The sequence below is a fragment of the Sarcophilus harrisii genome, chromosome 4 (assembly GCF_902635505.1).
Source record: "Sarcophilus harrisii chromosome 4, mSarHar1.11, whole genome shotgun sequence".
Classification (NCBI taxonomy): Eukaryota; Metazoa; Chordata; class Mammalia; order Dasyuromorphia; family Dasyuridae; genus Sarcophilus; species Sarcophilus harrisii.
This window is the reverse complement of record NC_045429.1, coordinates 354747558-354770034: the sequence shown is the minus strand read 5'-3', so window position 1 is coordinate 354770034 and position 22477 is coordinate 354747558. Positions and strand designations below refer to the sequence as shown.

At 34.6% G+C, this 22477-nt stretch overlaps 1 protein-coding gene across 7 annotated transcripts in view; it reads left to right on the top strand.

The window, feature by feature from the left end:
* Positions 1-22477, top strand: part of SYNRG (synergin gamma) — an 85332-nt gene that overhangs the window by 11828 nt on the left and 51027 nt on the right. For 6 of the 7 annotated variants that reach the window (XM_031966569.1, XM_031966564.1, XM_031966563.1 and 3 more), the window contains exons 3-6: positions 2326-2444; positions 15392-15522; positions 18193-18298; positions 19217-19328. In XM_031966569.1, the coding sequence (XP_031822429.1) occupies positions 2326-2444; positions 15392-15522; positions 18193-18298; positions 19217-19328 (468 nt within the window). Of the gene's footprint in view, positions 1-2325; positions 2445-6730; positions 6828-15391; positions 15523-18192; positions 18299-19216; positions 19329-22477 lie in introns of those variants that run through there. The other variant, XM_031966566.1, reaches the window with a different exon arrangement.

Here is a 22477-nt window from a genome sequence, read left to right as displayed (position 1 = left end):
ATTAACACCTAATCTTATTGCTGTGTACAATGTTTTCTTGACTCTACTCACTTCACTTAGCATCAATTCATATAAGTCTCTCCAGGCTTTTCTGAAATCATCCTGCTGATCTTTTCTTGTAGAACAATAATATTCCATAACATTCATATAACATAACTTATTCAGCCATTCCCTAACCCATTGGCATCCTCACTTTCCAGTTCCTTGCCAAGGAGGAGGGAAGAAAGGCAGGGGGGAAGATGTGAGATGTACGATGTTATAGTAATTTGTAGGCAAAGATGGAGAATTCATGTGATTTCCTGCCTAGTCTGCCATCTTGACTTCTCAGAACTCTCTTTTTTTTAAGTTTCTTTAAAAAAAATAATTATAAAATTATGTTTGTTGTTATAATTGTGGGCTTTTTTAACTTATTTCTTACTTTTGTCATTTTAAGTAAAAGTTACACATGGAGAAGAAAACCCAAAATATTGCCTTAAATTGTGTTACAAAAAGAATATATCAATAATGCCCTGAAATTTTTTTGATCAACAAAGAAATTGAACATGACCAGGTATAGTGGTAAATACCTGCAAACCCTTCTCCCCATCCACTAAGGTTGAAAGATCTCTTGATCATAAGAGTTCTGAGCTGCAGAGAGAGTGGGAGAAAGAGGAAGTTGCCTAAGGAAGGTTGACTTAGCTTAGATCAGAAACAGCCTTGTCAATTAATAGAATCAGTTCTGTAAGTAGACCTTACATTTCAACTTTGGCAAGATAGAGGCACAGTCTTGAAAAAGAGAGGAAGAAAGAAGAAAAGGGAAACTTACAATGACAATAACCCAAAGAGAATATTTGTCTACTTAATTTTTATAAATTTTATTTGTTACGGCAGCAACCTGCCAGTGGCTGCTGGGGAGCTAATTTTGACCAGCAAAATAGATCCCTTCATGTGAGAGGATAATAACAATACAAAGGAGACTGAGAGGCAGTTGCATTCTTTGACCACTCTCTTCTCTCTTGCCTCCAATTTATTTCATTCCCAATGCACAAGCAACATCGGTAAAGACGGATTTACAATTTCTTCAAGTGTGTTATGATTCACAGCTGTGGGGGCTTTAGGAGAATCAACCTGCCCCTTCACACTTAGGCATGGTCCTTAACATTTATTGATGTTTTTAAATAATCTTCATTTCCAAACTTTTCCCTCTTTTTTACCCAACAAGCTATTTCTTGTAACAAATAATTAAAAAGGAAGGAAAAAATTCTGGCAAAAAAAAATTTTTTTTTGAAGTTTGTTTGGCCTTTTTTTTTTAAATGTTTTTTTAAATTTATTTATTTTTATTTATCATAATAACTTTTTATTGACAGAACCATGCCAGGGTAATTTTTTACAACATTATCCCTTGCATTCACTTCTGTTCCGATTTTTCCCCTCTCTCCCTCCACCCCCTCCCCTAGATGGCAAGCAGTCCTATATATGTTGAATATATTGTAGTATATCTTAGATACAATATATGTGTGCAGAACCAAACAGTTTTCTTGTTGCACAGGGAGAATTGAATTCAGAAGATAAAAATAACCCAGGAAGAAAAACAAAAATGCAAACAGTTTACATTCATTTCCCAGTGTTCTTTCTTTGGGTTTAGCTGCTTCTGTCCATCATTGATCAATTGGAACTGAGTTAGATCTTCTCTTTGTCAAAGAAATCCACTTCCATCAGAATACATCCTCATACAGTATTGTTGTTGAGGTAAATAATGATCTCCTGGTTCTGCTCATTTCACTTAGCATCAGTTCATGTAAATCTCTCCAAGCCTCTCTATTTATCCTGCTGGTCATTTCTTCCAGAACAATAATATTCCAACATTCATATACCAAAATTTACCCAACCATTCTTCAATTGAAGGGCATCCATTAATTTTCCAATTTCTAGCCACTACAAACAGGGCTCTGGCAAAATAATTAACACATGACGAAGTCTGACTATATATACAGTATTCTATGATCATAATCCCCCTAATTCTGCAAAGAAAGGAGGAATGTTCTTTTTTTGTCTTTTCAGAGATCAAATTTAGACCACTTATATTTAAAAATCAATGAGAAAGGGGGAAATGGATTACAAAACTTATTTTAAGGCATATTTGAACTCTTTCTGACATAACAGTTTCTTGTTGCCTTTCATATTTTCAATTTAATCTTTATTACTGTTACAATACTTTGCATGCTAATTACTATTTATGAAATGAATGCTTAATTACTAGTATACTCCAAAGGATTACTTAACAGAGTTTTAAGAGCACATTTTAAAAGTTATTAACTTGAATAATGCTCTTATGTTTTCAAATAGGTCTGATGCCAATTCAGCAACAAGGATTTCCAATGGTTTCTGTTATGCAGCCTAATATGCAGGGCATGATGGGAATGAATTACAGTTCTCAAATGTCTCCAGGACCTATCACCATGCAGGTACTTGTTTTATTAACTTTTTATTTCCAAAGGTATAATTTCTGTTACTATTATATTTCTGTGTCCTAGAGACTGTTAATATTTAGGTTATTGATTCCCTTAGAGAACTTACCATCTAAAGAGGGCAGTTAGATGGCACAGTACATCTCTGGCCCTGGAATCAAGAAAACCTGAGTTCAAATGTAGCCTCAGACACTTCCTAGCTGTATGATACTAGGCAAATTACTTTACCTTTTTGCCTCAGTTTCCTTATCTGTAAAAGAGGATAATAGCAGAATCAAATGAGATTAACTGCAAAGCCCAGTGCCCAGCTCATAGTAATAGCTATAAAAATGTTAGTTATTTTTATTATCTAAATAAGTCACAAGTACGTGCAAATAAGAAGAAAAAAGGAATCAAAATGTGCATTTGAAGGATTAGAAAAACAAGCCTTTTGAAAGAGATCTACTAATTGCTTTCCTTATTTTTGCTGGACTTTTGGTTTAGAGATTATTTAAATGCTAAAGATTAAAAACCTCAGTCTTAAAAAAAAATCTAGAACATGATATGTTATGATCCAGCATATTATCAATCAAATATAATACAGCAAAACTAGATATATAGAGGGATAAAATCTCTGTCCTTGAGAAGCTTCCTTTTGAAAGAGATAAACTATAGTTAGAATGAGAGTGAAGAAACAACGAAGGAGAAAGGGAGAGCAAGAAGATGGGTTTTTGTCATTTCTCTTGAACTCTAAATCAATATTCTTTCTTTAATTAGAACCTCCTTGCCACCTCTTTCACTATACCAAACCTGTTTTCAACTTTCATTAAGACATCCATTCACTCAATTGCTCCTACTTTTCTGAGTGTACTACCCTTTGAAATACTTTCTATCCTAACTTTCCTGGTCAAATGTCTTCTTTTTTTTCTGCCCCTTTATTTAACCTTTCCTAAGTCAGATGGTAACAATCCTGAATGCTGAATCATCTTCCTTCTGACTTTCTTCCCTCCCAGGTCACTGAGAACTTCTAAAAGATGCACATTCAAAGTTGGACTTAAAACAAAATCATGTTGCCAGATGTCAAGCTGGTCCTTACTTGCTGTTCACTAATACTTAACTTTCATGAATTCTGTCAAACTCACCACTACAATTATCCCATCTTTTTTTTTTTTACTCTTTAATGCTATTAATTATCCCCACTCCGAGCATACCTATAATCTCTAGCAGTTGATTTCTCTTCCTTCTGGAATGAGTTACCTCATATACCCTCATCTTTACCTCAGAATACCATTATCTTTGTATCTTTCCTTCCCTTCTACTTGTACTAAAGACCCCTCTTACTTCCTCTGATACGCTCCTTCCATAATTATACCATATCTCTCTATACCATTGTGAGTTTGTCACCAAGAATTCTTGCCTTTGTGAAATCACAGATCTGGTCTGTCCTTTAGAAAAGCATTTAACTATGCTTTGGTCTCTCCTGGCCTTAAGGCCTTTCTTTAACCCGTTGGTGAACCACTTCAAATACATCTATCATCCTCTACTCTGGAATCCCTTGCCCAAATGTCCTTATCATCAATTATGCTTTGACAAACTTCAATTCAAGATTACTCCATCCATCTTCTTCATTTCTGTCCATGTGCTAGTGAACAGAGTTGGAGAATGCAACTGTGGAATAAATACACATACAAATAAATATTTCTCAATCTCAACAAGGTCCTCACTGCTCCCCATTGCCATCTACTTCTTATCTATTGACTAATGAGTTGGATAAACCTTTTTACCTGAATTCTCCATCCACTCCCCTCTCTTTTTCATCAGATTGCCCTTAGTAGCATCCTTACTCCTTTACTAATCTTCTGGTTTCTCTCTAACTCTAACAATGACTATTAACATGTTTGTGTCTTTCCCATCTTTAAAAAACTTTCACTTGATCTGTCTCTCTACTATCTATCATTCTGTATCTTGCCTCTTTTTTGTGGTTAAACTCTGAGAAGGTTCTCTACAATTGGTCACCTCCACTTTCCTTTCTCCTAAATCTGAAGTCTGACTTCTAACTTCATTCAGCTGATACTGCCCTCTCCAAAGTTATCAGTGATCTCTTAATTGACAAATCTATGACTTTTTCCTCAAGTCTTTATACTTCTTGACCTCTCTTTGACACTTGTTGATGATCATCTAAATTACTCTGCTCTCTCAATTTTTTTTTTGATACTCTCCTCTCTTAGTTCTCCTCCTCTGCAACCAATCATTGCTTCTTAGTCTCCTGTATATTCATCTGGGTGGTCTAGGCCTTCTATTAACCATGATAACCATGGTTTTTCCCTCAAATCTGTTCTGGGCCCTTTTCTCGGTCTGTATTCTCTCTCTTGATGATGTTAATCAGTTCTCATGGGTTCAATTTTCATATCTATTCAGATGATTCTATATGTCCAATCTGTCTTTTGAACTCTATTCCTGATTCACCAGCTCCCTTTTGAGATATCCTGTAAGCATCTCATATTCAGTATGTCCAAATATTTATTACCTTTCCTCCCCAAACACTGCCCTTTTCAACTTTCCTATTAATCTTGAGAGTATTGCCATTCTCCTAGTCACCCAGACTTTCAACTTTGGTGTTATTCTTAATTCTTTATTTGTACTCCATATTATCCAGTCTGTTGCCAGATCTTGTTATTTCTACCTTCAAAGTTTCTACTTCATTTATATCCCCTTCTTTTCTACTCACATAGTCACCACCATTGTACAAACCCCAATCATGTGTCACCTGGACATCCGGAATCCCTGATTCAAATCTCTACCCCCTCATACTCTCCACTTAACTGAGAAAGTGATAGTGATTTTCTTAAAGCAAAGGTCTGATCATGTTAGACTATTTATATTCAATAACTCCATTGGCTCCCTATGACTTCCAAGATTAAATACAAATTCCTGTGTTTGGCATTAAGTCTCATAATCTGACCACTTCCTACCTTTCTAGCCTTATGCTTTCCTCCTTTCTGCATACTCTGTAACCCAACTCTACTGGCCTTTTTGCTGATCCTCACCCATAAAATACACATCCATACATACATATAACTTTCTTTGAGATTACTTCCATCTATTCTACGTCTTGTATGTCCTAATTATTTACATGTTGTCTACAATATTGGTGCTTTTTATGGACAAAGGATAGTGTTTCATCTTTTTTAAAATATCTCAAACACTTAGAAGAGTGTCCGCCTAAATGCCTGATGATAGACAAATTGATTTTGCTTTCTTTTCTACTTTCATACAGTTTTTCTCATTTTCAAATATTTGATCCATTCTTGCAACTCTCATTCCCATGCCTTCAAAAAACTTTCAGCAGTTTGGTTTTTGTTACCACTACTTTACTGAAATTCCAACCTCAAAAGTTACAATTAACTTCTTTTGGAGGGGCTAAATCCAATGGCCTTTCTCTTTTTTTCTAATTTATTTTTATTATAGTTTTCTTTATTCCCAGAGAACAGATGTTGAAACACACCTTTTGATAGAAAAATAAAGAATTACAGGCATAAAATATCACATGTACAGTCAAGCCTGGTCACTTCATTGTTTGATTTGGCTTAACATTTTCCTTTGTTCCAAGAGTGAATGGAAAAGGAAGAAAAAGAGAAATCATATCCAGAAATGACTGTCATGTAACAACAAAAGCAATAAAACTTATTCTAAAAAGAAAGGGACATGGATTGATCATGTGGTGAGGGATAATAGAGAAATGGAATACTGTACTTATACTAACAAAATATAACAAGACATAGAGGAAAGCTTCTGGCTAGCCTCTAAGTCATCCTTGTAGTATATTTGGAAGAACAGGGACAAGAATAGCACAGGGGGGGCAAATCTTTTATGGGTTATAATTTACATTAATGTGGGAACTATCCATACCAAATAAATCTTAACTTCAAATAGTCATATGCCCTACAAGTCTACTGTTACTACCTGTAATAATTATAAAATAATTGAAAAGAGAATTGATCGGCTTCTTTTATCTGTATTCCTTTGGACATTTAGTTGCAGTTGTCCTCAAATCAGTGGTCTCTAAAGTTTAATACACTCTTACCCTTATTCACATCTCTGAGAAATCCATAATCTATGGAGAATACAAAAAGGAAATATTACAGTATTTCTATTTATATTTATTTTTACCTAAAAAATAATTAAATGTTATTTAAAATAAAACTAAATGTATCAGATGATAGAGCATTGCTTGTAGGTTCTTGAGCAAGTACTGACATAATGAAAGTAGCACTTAAGGAATTTAATTTGGGTGTATTATTTAGGATGAACTAGGGAAAGAGGAAGTGGAGACACAAAGAACAACCGAGGTGGTACTACAGTATTCCAGGAAATAAAGAGGGGCCCTTTTGATGCTGCCAGGTAACATAGGATTGCTACAATATATTCCATAAAGTCTAGTTTGACTAATTCCCTTTATGTTTACTTTTTAGAAGCTTTAAAACTTCAAATGTTATTCTTTCCTTTTAGTGAATTGACATGTTTACTAGAAATATGTGCATCAAAAACTGTAACCATTTAAATCAAAAGCCCTATTTGTCTTTTCAAAAATAACAAGTTTGAAGGCCATTGTGTTGATACTTACCCCCCCCCCAACTATTTAGAGGTAAAATAGCTCCCCTAAATTGTTTTTCTTTTGCAGTTTTTCTGTTTTCTCTTTGTATCCCTCACCTCCTGGAAAGACAAGTCCCTATTTTCAAAATCTCAGTGCCCATTGTCTTGGGAGCTCTCTGAGGATAGGATCTATTTTTGCACTTCTTTGTATTCCCAAATTTTAGCATAACGCTTAGATGTTTACTCTTGACTCACTGATTAATCTCAATCCAGATAAAATAGTTCTTTTAGAGATAACAAATTGCTGCAGTCTAATCAGAGATTAAGAGATTGGAGACTCTTAGCTAATGGTGGCCCTAGAATCCCAAGGAACTAGAAAATAAACATCACTGGCAGGTATCTGAAGCCTTTTTGTGCTACAATTGATGTTTGGTGACATTTGGTAATAGCTCTCTACCCCTAATATGTGCTCTGCCCAAACAAAATAATGAATTAATTATTTAAATGGTAGAAAAGTAGATAAAGCTGTCAGTTCGATTATACTTGTGTTCAAAAAGTAGAGTGGAGACAGATGTTGGATGTGGTATGAAGTTGAAAGGTAACTTCATTTATACTTATTTTTTTATACTTTAGTTCACAAGGATCCTAATAACATCTCTATACAGATGAGTCATATATCTCTGCATCCAGCCTCAGTCTTCCCCTGAGCTTCAATGCTACAAAACTAACCAACTAGACCTATACATTTCAGACTAACTGTCCTAGAGACATCTCAAATTCAGTGGCCAAAAGGGAATTCATTATCTCTGTCCCAACCCCAGCCCCAAACCCTCCCCTTTGCAAACTTCATTTCTGTCAGCGGTACCAAAATTCTTCAGTCTTCCAGGTTTGTGATTCCATCATTATCCTCAACTGTTCACTTTCTCAAACAGCTTTAGATATAGTTGTGCCACAATGGTTAGGGCTCTAGGCCTGAAGTCAGGAAGCCTCATCTTCTTGAGTTCAAATATGGTCCCAGACACTTAAACTAACTGTGTGATCCTGGGCAAATCACTTCACCCTGTTTGCTTTGGTTTCTTCATCTGTAGAATAAGCTGGAGAAGGAATGGCAATTTGTCAAACCACTCCAATATCTTTTCAAAAAAAAAAAAGATGGCGTTAGGAAGAGTCAGACAAGCCTAAAACAGCCAAACAGCCTCACTTTCTCTCACACCACATATCTGGTCAGTTGTCATCTTGCCAGTTCTTTCTCTGACATCTCTGAATCTAACTCCTCTCCACTGCTACCACTTTTGCTTATTTCTTCCTCACCTTTTACCTGGATTACTGTAATAGTTGCCTGATTTTTCTTCCTGCCTCGAGCCTCTCTCCACTTCATCCTATACATTACTTCCAAAGTGATGTTTCCTAGAACACGGATCTGACCATCTCATTCCTCAACACAGCAACTCCAGTAGCTCCCTGTTGCCTCTAACATAAAGTAAAAATTCCTGTTTAGCTTTTTAAAACCTGACTTCAGCTTATCTTTTTAGTCTTAATGAACATTACTCCCCTTCCTGTATAAACCAGTAAAATTGGGCTTTTCTCTCTTCAGACATGACACTCCATTTCCCATTTCCATACTTAGCCATCTCCCTACCTAGAAACCTTCCTCACCCTCCTCTTAGAGAAACCTTCTCTTCTTTCAACCAGGAAACATCACCTTCTACATGAAGTTTTTTCCACTTCTTCCCAAATATTTAGTGCTATCGCTCCTATTCAAAATAACTTTATATTCTGTATATACATATGTATATGTATATACAGAATATAAATATAAGATAATTATATCTTATAACTTTATGTATCCTTTAAGTAGTTGTCAATACATAATTTTTAAGCTGCATTCATTTAGCACTGCTGTATTCATTTAACTGCCAGCACTTAGCTGGAAAGCCAAATTGTTATTAAATAAGCCACAAGCTAGGCTTGGCAATATTGGCAGCCGCACATCCTTGATTTAGAAAACAGATTGCTTCTAGTCAGAGCTCTCTGCTTCTGTTGTGTCAGCTGTGGAATGCTAGGAGTAATTCTTCAGACTTCAGACCTGCTGGAGTATCACACTAAGCTAGCAGGTCATAAGTGAGGGTGTGTGGAGGGAGGGGGGAAAGTTTGGGGGGGTAGTATTAATACCATGAAATTCATACCCAAGAAACAAAAGGCTCTTCCTAGTTTTGTTCATTGGTGATGCTAATATTGACATCATTTTGAGGACTTAAAATATCTTGTTCTTACTATCCAAAAGGTAAGAGATTAGTTAATAAATATACATATAGAATAGTATGCCAGTTTGAAATTTGTTATTTACTTTGATTTGAAACAAACTTCAATGTAATTTGAAAAGACCAAGCCTTTACTAATAAGAAGACTCTTTCGTCCAGATCCTGGGCACAGCCCCATGAGACACAGCATATGTATCTGAAGCAGGCTTTTCCACAACTCTGGCAGTGGAGTGATGACAGGTCTTTACATTTCCCACTTAGTGGCCTTCATTAATCACTACTGTTTTTTTATATTTGTTATTCTCAGACCAAGAAAACCTTGATAAATATTGCAGCATTGTAACTAGCACCACTTAATAATTTTTGTGGGCATTTCTAGCAACCTTTCCTCTACTATGGTTATATTGTAATACCGGAGAAACTGAGGCAGGAGAGAGATTAGATAGTTTTTAATATTTTATTAATTGGAGAGCATAATTGACTGGACAGGACTCTCGTCTCAAATTATCCAGTCAGATAGAGATATACACTGGGACCAAGGGATCCATCTCAAAGAATCCAGTATCCAGCCATGAATGGGAGAATCTCAAACACTTAAATACCTTTTAGAAACACAGAAGAGGAAAAGGGCGCAAAAACTTCCATCAGGATAGGGGAGGCCATAAATCCTAAAAACATACACAGAAATAAAGATGTCAGTGAGGTATCTTGGAATATTTTAGAGGGATGTTGTAAATTCTTGAGGACAGAAAAGAGTCTGGAAGTCTACTCTCTTGTTTATCTTGCTTGCATTAACAATTTATAATCTTAGAGCAAATAGTCCTCAGTCTTAATGAGCCAGAGGGGGAGTTTTACAGCTTAGGGGATTGGAACAGAACAGTTAAAGAAACTGAGACAGGGGAACTAGTACAGGGAAACTGAGTCAGGACAGTTAAAGAGAACTGTGGCATAACAATATTGAATGGCAAAATATAAGAAATTAATGCTTTCTTGAGGAAAGATTCTTTTTTGTACCCTAGATCCTTTCTACTGACTATTCATCAACATTATTTCTAAAAATCCTGGAAAATATAACCTTAATTTTTTTTCTGAAATTTCTTTGTGTGTTATTGCTTTTATGTGTACTATACTTGAGCGGGGAGGGGGGGGGGAATTTAGAAAACATGTTTTTGATAGTTCTAAAAGAAAAAACTACAAAACTTTGAGTTCATGAGAAAAAGTGAATAATTCTGTTCAGTTCTTACCTATTAAATTATATGTTTGACACTGTTCCAGCAACTGGGATAAAGAGCAGATAAGATAGGTCATGCCCTCAAGGAGTTTATAATCTAATGGGAATGATAAGGCTACATTTACAAATAATTGCTACAAGGCCAATTGTGCTTAAGTGGAGAAAAGACCAGACTAAGTATGAGAAATATGAAAAAAAGAGATTTTCATCTGTGAAATTCAGGGGACAACTCTAGGAGATGGAACAACTAAATTGAACCTCACAGGAATAGAGGAATTTATTACCCATGAAGATTTGGAGCTGAGTTCAGATGGCGTCTTTTTTTTTTTTTTTAAGTAAATAGTGGTATGCAGTTCTTCGTAACACCTTGTACCACATCCCTTTTCTCCTCTGAGAATTGCCACAATCATAAGTTTTCTTCTCTGGGCCCTTCAAAGGCTTCTTTTCTTTTAGCCACTCCCTAAAACTCGGTGTTCTTGAAGAATATTAGTCTATATGTGGCTCTTTGTATGCAGTTCTCATCTTATAAACAGTTTATTTTCCAAAAGTTAACTTGTACATTTATCGTTGTAAATTAGTATGTAGAACATATTTTCCCATGGAAACAGATCCAATTCCCAGACCAAACTTATGTCATCTATTTATCCCAGAATGCACCCTTCTAATATAGTGCTGTACAACCTAGACATTATCTACTCATTAACAGTGATGGAAAATACCTTCAGAATTGCCCACTTGAACCATCAAGAAGTATTCGTCCTCTCTAGCTGTAATCTTAGCAGTGCAAGTAGGACTCCCTCTGTTGAAACCATTAGTATTTACTGAACTTGTCTGAGGCATAGGTACCAACAGCCATGAAGTCCAGAGGTGAAGAACTTTGTGGTTAAAATCTCCTGCTAGTGTAAACCTTCAGTACATGTCCCCATCTAGCCTGCTTCCTGATTCCCCAGTTTCTTTTTTCTGACGCCTGAGTCCTTTCCTTCTCCACTACCACCACCTTTTGTTTCTGATTAGGGTTTCTCTGCTGAATAACACACTGCCTCACAATTTCCTTTCTCCCCCTGTTTACTCCCTCCCCATCCTGGGAATATTGAAATACAAAGTTACATAGATTAAAGTGGAGGATCTTTAGGTACAACAACAACAACAACAAAAAAAAAAAAAAAAAAAAAAAAAAAAAAGCTGAAGTAAGCTGCCTTTGTATTTCAGGAGATCATTTTAAGGAAACTTAATAAATCCAGCAACTATGACAAGGATTCTGAAGACTAAATACTAAGGAAATACTGTACCTAGACTACAAGTCTATTGCTGTTTGAGGGAAAGAATGAAGCATTTACTAAACAATTAACTGTGGGGAAAGTACTGTGTGAAGCTCTGGGAATATAAATAGAAAAGTAAGATGGTCCCTAATTCCAAAGAGCTCGTATTCTAATGAGTCAGAGAACACATAGGGAAGGTTTCAGCTATAAGTCTGATAGAAGATCCTATAATCCTTATTGTGTAACAGCAAAGTAAATGTTAAATGTTAATATTTATTCTTTAATGTTATTTTCATTGATATAATCATATCTGTTTCTGATATTGAGCCATTCCACAGTATTAGTGGTTTTGTAGAATCAATTGCTAGACTCTTATCTTCCATGGGTTGTTTCCCAAGATGATGGCTGAAGACAGTGGGCTAACCCTAAGGCAATTCTTGGTTCAGGATGGCTGTCTCCATCAGGGTCTGGGTAGAGGTGGTAGTCAACATGGCAGTAATGGTTTAATTTCTCCAGGTCTGATGGTGGGATATGGTTGGTTGGTGGTTGTCCTTCATTTTCAAAGAGGACCAAAATAACATCACTGTGTTAGAATCAAGTTATAGTATGTCAGACTGTGGCTGATCAGACCAGTATGAGCTCAGAATGTTCTGCCACAGGTTAGACACAAATACTCCATATGAATATTGGGGTAGCTTCTCTAATTTTGCATATCTCCTCTTTCTTCTGAACCAGTTCAATTCTGCTTTGTACTCATAGAGCACAGCACCTTCTTTGAGGAGAGCACGCCATGCCAGTGTTTCTGATGTCATACAATCACTTCTAAAGTTCTTAAGTGATAGCTCGAGAGTGTCCCTGTATTGCTTTTCCTGTTCACCTTGTCAGTGCTTGTCCTGTGTGAGTTCTCCATAAGATAATTTTTTTGGCAAGCGTTAAATTTGGCATTCGAATGATGTGGCCAGCCCAGGGGAGTTGTGCTCTCTGCAATAGAGTTGGAATGCTTGGCAGTTTAGTTCAAGAAAGGACTTCAATGTCTGGTGGGGATAAAGGGTGGGGAAGCACTATGATTCTCAAGTGGCTTAGATTTTATGTCCAGGACTGAGTCTGAATGAAGATGGCAACCAAGGTTTTTGGTAGCAGTTTGACTCGAAAGAGGGGTTTAAGTTACAAAGTGGAACCATGTGTCCATTCATTGTGTTCATTAATCTTAATATTTTCTTGATTTGTCATTTTTTCAGTATGAATACTTTCCTTGACAATTAAGGTTATAATTCTTTTTAAGTAGAAATACTTCATGAGTTCCTATCACCAAAAACTTAATTGCCCTGAAGCTAACCATGTGATGAGCTTCTTCAAACTTAGTTATGCTGTTCAATGGTTGGAAAATATATTAACCATTTCCAGGTTCATATTTGAAATATTTCTATCTAGATTTTAGACCTACCAAGATCTGAAATCCCCTGGCACAGCTTTGAGAAGCAGGAGGCACCTCTGTCTCGCAATGAGATAGCAGAGTTGTTCATAGACTCACAGCATGTTAGACCTTGGGGAAACTTAATATTATTCTTGTTGATTAATTTACTGATAATAATTTGGTCTAGCATATTTTACAAAGACACGGAATCTCATTGAGATGACATGACTGAGCCAAGGATACATACTGGCAGTGTTGGGGCTATTAAGTCTCTTGTATATAAATATATGTATCAGGTATGCTCTGCCTCAGAAAACACATTCGGTTTTGATTTTACTATGCACAGTGTTTTAGAACTTTAGAGGAGTTAAGAAATCTGTTTGGGCCAAAGTAGTCAGGGAATATGAATAGGATAAGAAATTTTTAAGTCAGTCTTAAATTTTTTTCAAGATTTCCATCATTGGTATAACGAATTTCTAAGTGAGGAACCTGCCTCTACCAATGCAGATCAGCACTTTCTGCAACTTAGAGTCTTAAGAAGTTACCTGGGGCACTGACAAGTTAATTGACTTGCTAAACTTGTATGTATCAGAGCTGGTATGACAATCAGTTGTGTCAGAGGTTATACAAAAACTAAGATCTTCCAGGTTCTTGAGACCATCTTGAATAGATTAGAAAAGGGGAGAGAGCTTCTAATAAAAAGCTAGAGGAAGAATAGCACAAGGGAAGGTGCAAATAATCATGGAGTAGGTAGGGGATATTGAAGAATGGCAAAATTTTATAGTTGGAAGTGTTTAGTTGCCATCTAGTTCAAAAAGAACGTCAAAAAAAGAATCTCCACTCCAGTATATCCACATGATATACCTGACAAGTGGACGTCCTGCCTCTTTTTTAACAACTCCAATAAAAGGAAGACTGCTACTTAAAGTAGTAGGCAGTGCACCCCACAGTTCTTATTGTAGGAAGTTTGTTTAAATTTGCTTCTTTGCAAGTTGTATTCATTGCCCTGGGTTCTTCCTTCTTGATGCAAATAGAACAAATCCAATCTCTCTTCTATGTGCTAGCCCTTCAAATACTTGAACACAGCTATCTTGTTTCCCCTGAATGTAATCTCAAGGCCAAACAATTCTCATGTAACATAAACTCAAGATCCTTTAGCATCCTGGTTGCCTATTCTTTTTACTAGCCAGTTATATCAGTATCATTCCTAAACTGATGCATAGAAATGAAAGTTAATTTATAGTTCACCATGATCCTCTCCCCCCAATTTTTTTATACAATCTGATTTAGGGGTTGTTTCTTGTATTTACCAAGCCTTTCCCCTTCTTATGCTTGTAATTTTTTTAAGCTAAGTATTAGATTTGGTATTTATCCCTATTGAATTTCATCCTAAGTGATTCCATCTAGTGTTCTATCCTTTCAAGATCTTTTTGTATTCTGACTTTCCATCCATGATGATTTCTGACCGTCCATGATGGTAACTGTGCCTTTCAGTTCTGGGTCATCTGTGAATTATTCATGTCATAAACAAAAATGTCAAGAGACCAAGCACAAATCCCTTGGGCAACCTATTGGCAACCTCCTGGCAAGCTCACATGGAACCATTAGTGATTATTCTCCAAGTTTGTGTTTCATCTAGTTCTGTATCCATCCAGTTACACAATCATCTAGCCCAAAGGTGTCACATGCACAGCAACAACACTTCCTAATGAGGCTGAAACCAAATTAAAATATTTTGTAATTGGAAAATATTTAACAAAGTAAAAACTCAATAGTACATAGGTAATCATTTGGTTTGTTTTAAGTCAACATGGGCCCTGCTTTCTAATTTACTCTGACACCACTAATCTGATTGATATATCTCCATATTTTCTACTAGAATTATTTTTTGTTGTTCAGTTATTTCATGTCTGTGACCTCCTTTGAGGTTTTCTTGGCATAGATACTGGAGTGAGTCTGCAATTTCCTTTTCTAGCTCATTTTACAGATGAAGAAACAGAGGCAAGCAGGATTAAGTGACTTGTCCACAGTCACATAGCTAATAAATATCTAAGACTGTTAGAGAGAAAAATTACAGAGCCATTACATTCATCTAAGCCTATAGTCCTCAGAACTTTTTTGATCATGTATACCTTGCATTAAACAATTTTTTTTAACATGTTGCCCAATAAATACTTGTTTCTCAATTCTGATTCTTTTTCTTCTAGGGAGGGATAACAATGGGTCCAATGACTGCAGCAGGAATGCCTTACATGGGACAAACTCCTTTTTTAGGGATGCGTCCCCCAGGTCCACAGTATACCCCTGACATGCAAAAGCAGTTTGCAGAAGAGCAACAGTAAGTGGCCTTTATTAGTCATGAACAAAAAAGAAATATACAACAAAAACAGTTGCCTCAGATTTATTATATTCATAAGATTTGACTTGGAAACAATTGGAACAGCTAATACAAGCCAGACCCAAAAGGAATCCCGATTGTTTTTGTTTTTGTTTTTGTCAGAGGGTGGGAGGTGGGAAGAGTAGGGATCACAGGGAGAAAATATGAAGTCTTATTAATTGAAAATTTTTTTACTTTTATATTACAAAAAAAAAATCCCTATTATAACATTCCAGATAGATTATCATCCAGCTTCTGCTTGAAGATATCCAGAATAGGGGAAGCAGCCACCTCCCAAGGGAGTTCATCCCACTTTGGGACAGATCAAATTGTATGGAAACTTAAATTTTACTGACTTAAAATATTTTCTAGGAGTGTCTCCAATTCTAATCAGGAAATTTTTTTTAAATCTTCCTTCAAAATTCTTATTAAAATTACAGTTTTAAAACTGGGTAGAAACTTAGAAGTTATCTAATCTAAGTCATTTTAATAGGTGAAGAAAGAGCCAAATAATGAACATAGTGAAACGATTTGTCAAAGTTTGGCCAGTTTATTATTTGACATGGGGTTCTGAACTGGAACCCCAAATTGTTTGACTCTTAGGCCCATGTTCTTTTACTACAATATGCAACAATAGTTTTATTCTGGTCAAAGCTAGTACTAATTTCTTATATATTTACTTTTAGTGGGTACAAGAACATATGCTCTTCTTTAACCTTCCTTTCCAACCTTTATCAGCAAATCAATAAAAAATGAAGCCAAAGTAAGTAAAAGAAATTAATAGGAAAAGCATAGGTGAAGAATAAAAAAAAGTATTGCTCTTTTAAGATGAAATAATGGGATAGGGAGCCAGATAAAATATTAATAAAAACAATTTTAGTGAAGTTGCAGGACGTAAAATAAATCCATATAAATCATCAACATTTTCTGTAAAGAAAGAAAAGCCATCAAGAAGAGGGGGCAAAAAATAAATTCCATCTTAAGATACTACAGAGTGTATAGAATACTTGAGAGTTTACCTATAAGATTACACACAGGAATATATAAATACAACTATAAAACATTGAAGAAATAAAGGCAAACCTTAATAATTGCAGAAATAATTTCTTCTGGATAGCCAAGACATTATAATAAAAATCACAATACTATCTAAATTAATTTACTTATTTAATGCCTTAACAAACTCAAAAAGGTTTATTTTTTATAGTACTAAAAAATGTATATTCTTGGGGAACAAAAGTTCAAGAATCTTAAGGGAAATAATAGAAAAGACAAAAGAAAGAAGTCTAATAGTACCATATCCTGAACTTTACTAGAAAAGCAATGACCATCAAAACAATTTGATAGTATTTTTTTTAAATAGGATGAGTGATCAGCAGAACAGATTATTGTTCTAACATAACTTATGCAAACAAACCTAACAGCCTAAACATCCCCACTACTGAATAAGAACTCACTGATTTGATAAAACCTGTTAGGAAAACTAAACAACAGTCTGACAGAAATTAGTTTTAAATCGCTTCTTTATACCATATACTAAAATAAATTCCAAATGGATATATGACCTATTATTTTAAGTCAGATAATAAATTAGTAGAACAAAGATCCATGAAATGGGAAAGAGTTCATGACTAATTGAGAGAAGGGATTACAAAAAAATAAATTGGATAGTTTTGGTTACATAAAATTTTAAAGTTTTTGCACAAATAAATCCAAAGCAGCTAAGATTAGAAGAGAAAAAATTAACCACAGAAAAAATATTTGCTTCAAGGTTCTCTGATAAAGGTTTCATTTCCAAGGCATAAAAGAAATTGAATCAAATTTATAAGAATAAAAGCCATTTCCCAATTGTTAAATGGTCAGAGGATGGACAATCTTAAAGAAAGTAATGTAAGCTATCTATAGCCATATGAAAAAATGCTTCAAAGAACTGATAATTTTTAAAATAGGAAATGAACTCTGAGATTCCACTTCACACATCATAGTGGCAAAGTTAGTATTTTAAAAAAAAAAAAAAAAAGGAAAATGGCAAATGATGAAGGACTGGAGGAATGTTGGGAAAGGGTAGCCAGGCAAATCAGTGCACTATTGGCAGTGCTATGGATTAGTCCAGTCAGTGTGGAACTGTGCCAAAAAAGTAATTAAAATAGCAATAACACCATTAAATCTATATCACAAAGAGATCAATAAAAAGAAAAAGGATGAATAATGTACAAAAATATTTATAGCATCCTTTTTTTGTGGTGATCAACTAGAAACTAAGAAGATACTCATTAGTTAGGGAATGGTTGAATAAATTATGGTATGGGAGTGTAATGAAGTATGCTACCTACATCCTGACCAGAAGTGATGGGCTAATATGCAGATTGAGACATCATTTTGAACATAACCAATATAGGAATTAGACTAGGCTTATTTGTTATGTGAAAGTTTTGTTTTTCCTTTTTTTTTCAGTAGGAAGAAAAAAATGAGAAGGAAGAAAAGTAGTTGAAATAGGTTTAAAATTTTCTTAAATAAAAGAAAGGGAGATGGAAATGTCATGAGGATAAAATTAGATATTTTAAAGTAATAATTGTGTTAGTAATTGTGTATATGGCATATGGTTATTCATTGGCATTCTATTTCCTTTAGAAAACGATTTGAACAGCAGCAAAAACTCTTAGAAGAAGAAAGAAAACGACGCCAATTTGAAGAACAGAAGCAAAAACTCAGACTTCTAAGTAGTGTGAAACCCAAGGTAGATCAACTTGGAATAATCTTTATCCAACACACTCCTCATTCAGTATAGTGGGGAACCAAATTCTTAACCTAAGGCAGTGACTAATACCCTAAAGCAGATTCTTAATCTTAAGTCCATGAATTTGATTGTTTTTTAGGAAGTATTTTGATGACTCAATTTTAATAATAGAATTGGTTCCCTTTGTACCTTTATGTGTTTTATTTTATGCATTTAAAAACATTCTGAGAAAGGGGTCCTTAGATTTTATGACACTAATGTCAAAGGGATCCATGAGACAAAAATAGTTAAGAACTCCTGTCCATATGTTTGAATTATCCAGTACCTGAATTTATTCATTTTGTTTGCCCATTAAGTTCTTTTGTAGCTTTTTTTTTCTATTTCCTTAAAAAGATCCATAGATTTTCTTTTAAGACAGTAGAGTAAAATACTCAGTAATAAGAAAAAGATCAATATAAATTGTTCTCTTTCCCTTAATATTTGCTGCTTTTCTATAATTTTTGTAGTTACTACGATAACTATTAATTTGCTTTTTTCCCTCTTAAAAAACATTTCAAACTCTTTGTTTCCCTCTAAGTTTTTATTGTCCTTGTTCACTATACAAATTACTTCTAGTATAACTATAGTAAACCCTTTATGTCATTATGTTTACAGTGTGGGGGTAGAAGATGGGACTTATTGGATTCCTTTTTTAGTTTTCGCAGGCCATATTAGCTCCTGTGCCTCACTGCCTTTATTTTCTATATCCATCAGTGTCAGTTTTCCTTTGAGAACATCACCTAAAATATATATATAGTCAGAAGGAGGGAGGGTAAGAGTCAAAAAGAAATGGGGGTAATATTGATTGGTTAGGACTAGGAGGTGAAGGAGGCAAACAATGGCATAGTGTAAAACCCATGTGTATTTGTTATCTCTCAGACAGGAGAGAAGAGTAGAGATGATGCTTTGGAAGCTATAAAAGGGAACTTAGATGGATTTTCCAGAGATGCTAAGATGCACCCCACTCCAGCATCACATCCCAAGAAACCAGGTAGCTTTATTTTTAAGAAGCACAGAAATAAAAACAAGTAACTACTGAATTTTGCTTGTTTTTCTTATATGGCAATTTCTAGTTCTTGTGTCAGTTAAGTGATCATTAAGTGTTTTAGGATTCAGAGTTGAGCTCTTTCTTCAAGCTAAATGCCGAATTGAATGCATTGAAATTTACATGAGGTAAAAATTCTGGTCTGGAACATTATTTGGAGGAAGGTTTTTAATCTTCTGCTTAAATACCAGTATGATAACTTTAATTTTAAGTCTTTGGTATGTAAATGAGTACTGTGTTAGCTCAGCTATTATAGTAGATCATTAACTTATCTGAATGAAATGAAGGAGTTTGTCATTTCATTTTCATTGTTTTGTAAAATAATTAGACAGTTTTTTTTATGAGCTCTACCTCAGAGTTCATTATCTGAATGTGATTGGATTTGTTCTTAAGATGCACTGAAATAAGAATTGTAGCATTAGTAAAATTCCTTAAACAAACTGAAATATTATGAATAAATGTTTCTTTCTAGTCTTTATACAAATAGTCAAAAAAAACAAAAACAAACACCCACCCAGAATACTTCCTTTGTCATTTGGAAATGAAAATAATTCTCATCTTTGGATAGCAATCATATTGTAATTTTAATTCCTTGATATTTTGGCATTTGATTCAGCTCATTCAAAAATAATATGTCATGACATTTTTTGTCTTTTGGACTTCCAACTAATGAGGTGTCCTCTTGTGATAACTGAAGAATTACAGAGTGCCATTTTTATATATAGAAAGTGGATGGAGTATGATAGACCCAAAGTACAAAGATACCAGGCGTAGGACAAGATAATATTGAAATGAAAAATATCTCTCACTGATAAAGGAATTGTTGAGGAATTATTTGAGGAAGATGATAAAGGTTCAAATGCCTTTTTATTTATCAAAGCCAAAGTGAACAGCAGAATTCTAAAAATTAAAAATCAGATAAATATCAGGATGAAAATATTGTCTGTGAACGAAGTCATATACCAGTAATGCAGGAAGTAATACAAAAATTGATAGAAATTTGTGATATTCCAATAGGGTACCTAGAAAAAGGAGAAGTAGGGAATGATGGGCAACATCAGTCTAAACATTGTTTTAAAATTGTTTCTTTTGTCTTGAGACACTATAAATTTGCCCATTAGGAGCAAAATACTTTGCATTATCAGCTATGGTTCCTGATGATTTCCTTCAGATAGTGTTTTCTTCCTGATCTTCAGCTGATTTCTACTGTGCAGAATACCGTTTTCTGCTTTAGATCTAGCAGCTAAAAAGTGTTTAGAACCCTGAATCATCCTCCTCAAACAATAATACAGTTCTTTAATCAGTGAAGGACAGTCACCTTCCATTGTAAATAAATTCAAAGTTTCTTGTAAGTTTAAACAGCTTTGATCAAGTAGTTGAGCCTTCTTAATGTACTAGGATGATAAAATTAAGACTTTGTAGGAGTTGTGAAGTCTGCTTTAAGCATGAACTATATATATTCTCATAGAACCTACTACCAAAGAATTTCCTTTTATATTATAAATTTTTATTATTAAACAAAATTAACAGAGGGAAAAAGAAATCCCTTTCCTAAGAGATAGACCAAATATCTCTTCCTCATTTCTGATGATGTATTGCCTCAATACATAAACTAATACTGATCAAATGAGAAAATATTTGAAAAGTGCTTAGCCTGGGAAATAGAGCTATATAAATTTATATTCCTTCCCATCTGGTCAGTCAGTTAGCAAGCATTCATTAAGCACTTAATATGTGGCAGGCACTGTGCTAATTCAAGAACAAGGACAAGGATGTGTATTTGTCCAATTCTTAAGCAGCTTTACATTAGGAGCAAATCTGCTAATTGTGGGCGATGTAATTTCCTAAAGGAGACTAAAGTTTTTAGGCCTTGTCCATTTTGAGGTTTTAAAGTAGAGATTAGAATAGTTAGTTCTCCCTGTTGAGAAAGTAGATGGAAGCACGATGTGATAACTTCTTTGTTGTTGTTGAAAATATAATGTTTATTCAATAATTGTATCTTTATTCTATAGATCTCTAATGTAAATTTCCTTAATGTCAAAAGATAAAAAAAAGCAACTGGTTTTTTTTTTCAGAAGCAGAAATTTTTAACAGAATGTGATTATTATTTGGCATCAGACAATGGTCCACTTTTTAAAAAAAAAATTTTAACTCTTCTCTATGTCTTTGGAACTCAGATAATTCAACGTGTAATTAAAATGTTTCTTTAAAAATAACTTAGCATTTTTAATGGATATTGTCCAAATGTAGTCCTTGAAAAATGGGTTTAAAATTTAAATTACCCTCTTATTTAAGCTATATAAAATTAGTAATGATGTTTATGAACTGGTTTACAATCCCTCTCCCTTATATTTAAGTGTCTTTCTCTTTAGTGCAAGCAATCTTTTAAGTTTGGTGCTCCATCTTAACTGCCGAATTAATTGTTGAAAATTTTGTATTAGGAACTACTCTCTTGGATTTTTAGGTTCTTTATTTTATCAAAAGCAGGCAGCATTTTGTAATGATTGTGACACCTTGAATGAAGGGCAATGTGATGTTGATAAAAAGATCAGCCTTGAGGTAAGGAAAACAGGTTCAAGTCCTGCCTCTGACACATGCTGGCTGGAAGACCATGAACAAATCAGTCAGGCTTTCCGTCCCTCCTTTCCCCCCACCAGCAGCCCTCACTGACCACAAGTTGAAAACCTGTTAGTACAGGGTCTGTGTTAGTAGGGAGGAAAATTTCTATAATGGAAATTTCTCACATTGAAATATAGGTCTTAAAAAGAAGAGGTGTTTAAAAGAGAGCGTAGGCAAGACTAACCAAAAATTAAATGCTTGTAAGTTTATGTTGATTTTGTATTCCTAAATTTTCTGACAAAACTGAATCATCAATATGATTATCCTTAATGTATTTAGATTTTAATCTTTAATTTGCACTATAACTACAAGAACAATGACCAGGTAAGTTGATTTTTTTGATTTCATCCAGAAATACTGCTGCTCCTTCTTGTCTCAAGTGTTACTAACTAGGACAACTTGATTTCATTCAGAAAAAAAAAAAATACACTTCATTACATCTTCCTGAAAAGGAGAGACATTTTGAATTTTATATT